Source organism: Sprattus sprattus (assembly GCF_963457725.1).
Source record: "Sprattus sprattus genome assembly, chromosome: 8".
NCBI lineage: Eukaryota > Metazoa > Chordata > Actinopteri > Clupeiformes > Clupeidae > Sprattus > Sprattus sprattus.
This window is the reverse complement of record NC_137927.1, coordinates 22,418,623-22,425,633: the sequence shown is the minus strand read 5'-3', so window position 1 is coordinate 22,425,633 and position 7,011 is coordinate 22,418,623. Positions and strand designations below refer to the sequence as shown.

General features: G+C 43.7%; 1 protein-coding gene across 1 annotated transcript in view; it reads left to right on the top strand.

Annotated features, from left to right (window-relative positions):
• The window catches only part of atosa (atos homolog A), a 31,295-nt gene extending 25,069 nt beyond the window's left edge, over positions 1-6,226 (top strand). Inside the window, exons 5-12 of the mRNA XM_080843177.1 lie at positions 1-1,022; positions 1,257-1,385; positions 3,324-3,412; positions 3,797-3,896; positions 4,115-4,273; positions 4,492-4,560; positions 4,895-5,094; positions 5,212-6,226. The exon at positions 1-1,022 is cut by the window's left edge and continues 749 nt beyond it. Coding sequence (XP_080699303.1) covers positions 1-1,022; positions 1,257-1,385; positions 3,324-3,412; positions 3,797-3,896; positions 4,115-4,273; positions 4,492-4,560; positions 4,895-5,094; positions 5,212-5,365 — 1,922 coding nt within the window. The 3' untranslated portion in view covers positions 5,366-6,226. The remainder of the gene's footprint in view (positions 1,023-1,256; positions 1,386-3,323; positions 3,413-3,796; positions 3,897-4,114; positions 4,274-4,491; positions 4,561-4,894; positions 5,095-5,211) is intronic.
• Positions 6,227-7,011: the final 785 nt, after the last annotated feature.

Below are 7,011 nucleotides of genomic sequence, written 5' to 3'. Positions count from 1 at the left end.
CCAAAGAGTTGCCCTGCTTCCTTGGCCAGTCCCCCCAGCAGCAGCAGCAGCAGCAGCAGCCAGCGTCCTCCCAGCAGAGTGACGAGGATGAGCACAGCCGGCCTTCTCCCTTTGACACGCCCCTCAGCCCGCACAGCCGCAGGCGATTGGAGCACGATCCTCAGATCCCCACCTCCAAGCCCGCCTCCTGCCGTCGGTTGCTGCTGTCAGAGCCGTCCGACAGCTCGCTGCTGAGTGAGGCCGTGCAGGACATCTCCCGGCTCATCCAGGAGCGTCTTCAGCAGTCCCACCAGCTCCTACACTGCACCTACAAGCTCTGCCGCCAGGGGGCGCTGCTGAAGGGCCAGTCGGAGCCAAGCAACGGCTACAGCACCTCGCCACCACCCACCCTCAATGGCACCAGAGAGCAAGACCCCCGCAGACCCCCGAGCGCGGCCTGTCCCAAACTTGAAGCGACGCTGGGCAGGCCTGAGCCGTCCGCGTCTGACCGTTTACAGAATGCCAAAAAGGAGGTACAGAGTCCAAGCCCTCCGAGAGAGAGCGGCCTCAGACCTGGGAGCCCCGTGCGGCCTCAGAGCCCTGTCCTCAGGGACGTCACCCAGAGGCTCACCCAGAGAGACTCTCCCCTTAGCCCCGCCTTCACTGACGCCCCCAAAATGGACCTCATCCACAGCCTTGCCCTCAGGGACATCACCCAGAGCCCGGCCTACACGGATGCCCCCCATCCCCAACCCCCCAGAGAATCCACCTACAGCCCCACAGCCAGAGACAGCACCCACAGACCCCCCAGCTGGGACGCCGCACAGAGGGATGTCCGGAGCGCCACCGACAGAGACGATACTCAGCCTCAAGGCACAGAGTCTCCGCCTGTCAGTGGGAAAACCGACCCGCCGTGCGACGAGAACCAGGACCCCTCAACCTCCACAGTCTGCACACCCGCTAGCCTTACCCTCCTAGCCCACAGCCCAGACCGAAGCCCCCATTCAGACAGAATCCTCAATGGAAATGCCAGGAGTCCTCTGGTAGGCCCTTTCAGCTATCTATTCTTACACACTCGTTACTAAGTCGGTACACTGTGCTTGGCAATTTTATGATATTCAGAATTGACAGGTTTATTGTTATTTGTACAGTCTGTGTTGTAGAGTTGTTATGTAGAGTATTTGGAGTAAAGTTGTCATTGACATAAGCTATTAACACAGATGGTGATATTGCAAGTGTCGCTACTTATTCTGACTCCAACTGTTTGTTGTTGACAGAGAGCCAACCCTCCTGCCTTTCCCTTGAAACCGTGCAATAACTGGAAGAAGCAGAATCGCCACTCTATTGATGGGACAGCCACCAAAGCGTTCCACCCCTGCACAGGCCTGCCTCTGCTGTCCAGCCCAGTAAGTCCAGTCAGGTGTTCTTTAGTGTTGCTTCTTACGTACAATAGCCAATCTTTCAGAATGCCAGCCATCATTTAGGTTGAGTTGGTAGTGGGATAATAATTCTTTTGGCTTTAGGTAAAGTTAACCAAGCACTACAAAACTATTCAATACATATACATTAACTATTACTATTAGAGAAACCCAAAGAAACACATTCCAGTTCAGTTATGTTTGACAATTGTATTATATTTAATTGTTCCGTTCAGAGCAACAGAAAAAGACCACTTAATTTAGCCAACAAACGACAAACAATTTCATAATAAAATGCAGGCTTCAGACTTGAACTTAGAGTTTCAGCTGCAGTATTAACTTGCTATGTGAACCGTCAGCGATTTCACCTGCTGAACAATGATAAGAGCGGTCACAATGCAGAAATGAATGATATCACGGAGCTTAGGAAGGCCAGAGACGCTGCAGAAGGGATCAAAGGGTGCTCTCTATCTGGTACACAACACCTGCATGGTACATCCGGACAGCACTGCAACTACAGGCAAACCCGGGAGCGCTCAGGTGCGACAGGTCGATGAAGTGAGAGGGACCGCAATATTACCCATTATGAACAATGACTATTACAGATTTCTACCATGTACTAGAACATATTTTATTACGAGGATACATTGTTTTTATCACCATAAGGTCTTTCAAAATTGTCTCCAGTGGCTATTGCTAGTTTGTAGCACAAATGTGTTTGTCCTTGGAGTAGAGTTAGTTCTGTGGCATTCCACATGAGGAAAGTTTCCCACTGATGAGAGATTAAGAGCCTACAGGGCATCCAGGAAAACTTCCTTCCCAATTGAGTGCAGTTCAGTAGGGCAGTGTTGTGTGTGAATGAGTCATTAGAGGTGTGTGTGTGTGTTTAGTTCCTGTTTTGATGCTTGACTCAGGCACGTGACTCCCACTTGCCTCATCTGGCTGAAGGCTGTGACTCACTTCCTGTCCGTGCCAGTGGCGTCCCTTAAGAAAAGCTCCCATTTCCTGCTTTTCTGGACATGTGTTTGAGCTCACAGGGGTGGGACGAGTTCTCAAGGCCCAGGAGGGTCGGGCTTTTGTTTAGCTGAAGTTGTTGTGGTTTTCTCTGTTCTTTTTGTTGCCTTCTTCAATGCTTGGAGCTCAACTCTAAGCATGTCTTACACAAGCAGCCCTTCTTTTATTACTGGGGCTTGTTTAAGCTGAGAGGGAACAAAACGTTCCCCCAAAACTCGAATTCTCAGTAGGATTTCGATGTAAGCACAAACTCTGTTTTTATTACTGCCACATGAGTGATGTGTCTGAGGTCTCTAAAGGGTGGATGACTTCCTCTTCAGCTGCCTCTTAAAAGCTCCTCAGATGGAAACTTGAAAACAACTTGAAACTGACAAAATGCTTGATTTTCTTTTATAGTCAGGGACTTTTCAGTAGGCCTTCTGATCATTTGATTATCATACTCTTGTTTTCCATGTAAGGAAATGATAACAACTTATTACAACATACAATATTAGTGTCAGATTTTGAAATAAATATTTTACATTCGTATTCATTTTCTTCTCCTTGTTTATAAACTACCATAGGCCCATGTGAACAGAAAATCTGTTTGCTTGTGTTGTGTAGGATTGTGTTCTCCCACATTGAACCCATCATCAAATTGTGTGTAACTAAGCCTAGTATTATTATAAGTGTTGAGCTTGAGCTTTGCATCCTCTGAAGAAAGTTTCTGAAGTACTGAAGACAGTTCCATATTGTCTGCACTTTGAGGGTTTTTCACCTACATACATCATGTTGTTTCATGATAGAACTCTCCACAATAACGCAAGGGACAGAAAAATACTGAAATTGAAACATACATATGGACGTAAATCTAAAAACAAAACTAGATATATTTTCCGTATGATCTCAATATATTTGATCTTTCATCCTCAGGTTCCTCAAAGGAAAAGCCAGACTGGATATTTCGATATAGACACATCATTGATCCACTGCAAAACCCAACCTTGGGCCACAAGCAAAAGGTAACCCTAACAGAACTCCCCATTCAGTTTGCTCACTGCATGCAGTCTTCCTAGTAGTGCTTTATGTTCTCAGCACACTGCCATCTACTGTAAGTATTGCAAAGCTTACATAAGGTCCTGATTTCTGGCTATTCAAAATGGCTGGCTGGTTAGGTGGATAGCTTTTGAATACAATGTTTGAAGTAAGAAAAGATAATTTTACATTGAGAAAAGTGTATCTGTCTTTGCACGTAAATGCCCATGTTTCTACATGTGTGTATAGGTATATAAATTGCTTGTGTGCATCTTATGCCATGTTTTTGCATAAATAAGTGTGTGTGATTTTCTAAATGGTTTATGGTTTTGACTGTATGGTTGTGTGTGTGTGTGTCTATGTGCACACAGAGCCTGCTTGAAGAGAGAGGCTGACGAATGTGAGCCTCCGCAGCAGCTGCTCAGTGCTAGTGCCCCACCTGCAAGCCTGAGCCTACTGGGGAACTTTGAGGTAGGAAGCCAATGACATACAGACTTAACCAGCTGCATTCTGCTATATAATGCACACTGGTAATGTACATGTTTATTACATTTCTTCTGCTCATTCATATCCATTCAGTGCATCTCTGGGATAATGTAATTAAAAAAATTATTCCGTAAAATGGCCAAATGGCCATCTCAACAAAGCTATCCGTTAAATGTGTGTGTATATTTTTGGTTTTCCCACAGGAGTGTGTATTAAACTATCGGCTGGAGCCTCTAGGGACAATAGATGGTTTTGCAGCTGAGGTGGGCGCCAGCGGAACCTTCTGCCCCAGCCACATGACGTTTCCCGTGGATGTGTCATTCTACAGCGTCTCTGACGACAATGCACCTTCTCCCTATATGGTGAGCTGCCACTGTGTTTGTCAGTTAGCATGTAACATCCATGGCCAAATGGAAATGGTGCCTAATTGGAATTTTCTGTAGTACTTTGACATCCATTAAAATGCCACAGAATAATGTTCTGTTTTATAAGCTCATTTATTTCGCACTTTATTTGAAATTTGATAAGGAGGTGCTGTTTCTGAAAGTATATTTAAGCTTTTTTTTGTCCTTTCATCTAGGGTTTTATTAACCTAGAGACCCTAGGTAAAAGGGGCTATCGAGTGCCTCCATCAGGAACCATTCAAGTGGTAAGACTGTTAATATGTTCATGAGTGTATTTTGGTACTGTCACTTAGAGGGTATTTCTCATTTTTAGAGCTTATGTAATACATCTGTGCTGTGAGGGATTAATGGAGTCTTTAGATGGTGTTACGTAAATATTCACACAAGTGTGAGAACAAAGCACACAAAGTGCCCTCTCACCTTGCTCAGGGAGTAGTTAGAGAGAATGAATGGCTTCTAGTCAACGGGTAGGGGAAATACTGAATTAAAAACAAAATACTTTCTTCAGGTTTTACCGTGTCAATAATGTATTGCCTCTTTTCTCTTGTTTTACACTTGAACATGTCGTTGCATCTCCAGACCTTATTCAACCCAAACAAGACTGTGGTTAAGATGTTTGTGGTGGTGTATGACTTGAGAGAGATGCCAGCCGGCCATCAGACATTCCTCAGGCAGAGGACCTTCTCCGTCCCCGTCAAGCGGGAATCCAATGGCCATGTCAACAAGAAGCCCCTTCCCCTTAGCCAGGCACGGATCCTGCGCTACCTCGTACACCTGAGGTGAGAATATCTGTCTGACACGCAGGCGGAACGGATGCACAATCATGTATTGAGGTTCTGTAACAGGCTTTCATTCCCACTCAAAACCTCATGTGCTTTTGCGTCCAACCTGCTCAGGTTCCAGAGTTCTAAATCTGGGAAGATCTACCTCCACCGAGACATCCGGCTCCTGTTCTCACGCAAATCCATGGAAGTGGACAGTGGTGCTGCCTATGAGCTCAAATCCTTTGCTGAGTCACCTGCCGACCCCCGCTTCTCTCCCAGATGCTAACGACCTACAGTCTTGCGCTGGGGCCTTAACAAAATCACAACCTCCAGGGCATGGTTTGGCTGGCATCGGGCCTTCAGTCTTGTGGTCAACTGTTATGTTCATATGCATATTGATGTTTGCCTCAGAATCAAATCAGTGAACATCCTCCTCGTCACAGGAAATTACTTCTGCGGTGGTGTGCATGAATAATAGTGGCAATCAATGCAGAATTGTTCAAACTAATGTGCAGAAGATGACTTTTGACCAGACTGAATGCTTTGCATCAGTTGAATCAGCTCTTCATTTGCTTCTTCTCAATAATGTTTTTGCACAGAGAACCACATGCAGGGCTCCCCACCGTCCTCATATACAGGCTGTCTGCAGTGCTCAGTCCTTCAGAATCAACTGGCCAGTGGGATTAATCCGTTATTTCAGATGTAGATCTATTATTTTCCCCCAAGAATTTGGTGTGAGTAAGGAGCCATTACAGCTGTAAGACAATGGACCAGTTTTCCAAGAGAACAAGCAATCAAGCCAGAGAAAACTACAGAATAACATTTGAGAGAGCACTGTGTTATTTCCATGAGAACTGGAAATTGAAATTAGTAATATTCTAATACCTATTTTTTTTACTGTTACAGAACCACTTTATCAGAAGTGTTGCAATAGAAGAAAATAAAATAAAAATGATCTTACTAGTTTAGTGTTTACATATTTACTTTGTCAGTTATTTAATATTTAAATTAATATTTCATTTACTGCACATGTGATGGCCGTCATGCTAAGCATTATGATGTAGTGCAAAATATGTTTCAATCATAATATGTATTTTTGACTTTAATATTCAGATCTGAAATAAATATATATTATATCTTTAAAGCAGTCTACACAAGTGTGTTTGTATGTTTTCTATACTCTTGGGAAACGGATACCTGGGAGATTTGTGTAGTGAAAATTAAAGTTTTCTGTTTAAAGATTAGATTTACTGTGAGATTACAATCCTGTGTACAGACTTCATCCTAATATGTCAGACCTCATCAAACTATAACCAGATTAAACAGTGCACTCTTTTTACACAACTTAATATGTAAACTTATAAATTAGAGTTTTTAGAGGTGCCGGAATATTTTTTAGAAGTAGTATAGTTATTATAGACTCCACGCAGAAACTGCAACTGTACTTACTAAAATAGACTTACTTGGGTTGCGAATACATCTTGTTATGTGAATGCTTAAAATGTAATAACATACCAAACTGGGCAGGATTATTGCATAATGGATGTGCTTATGTCAATACAGTCAATATTTATACATAGCTTTAAATTCTCTACATGCTCTGGTGAAGGTTTCAGCATAAACCTATATTGCACAGAATCAAAAGCATCGCAACAGTAAGTTCAGTCTTTAACTCAGCCTTAGGTATTCTGAATTAAAATAACTGACACTTTCATGGCACTCTGAACACATATGACTTTTATGTCCCATCAAACATTTATATATCCTCCATGGTACTACTTCCTCCATAAACCGAATCGTGAAACGGCTCCTAAAGATGGGAGCCTGCGAGAAAATCGTAGCAGAACACTACATAGTTTACGCAGTAGATATGCCACTTCAGTAACATTTTTGTTTGTCATTGTTCAGTGCAAAGAAAATATGGAAGTGGCG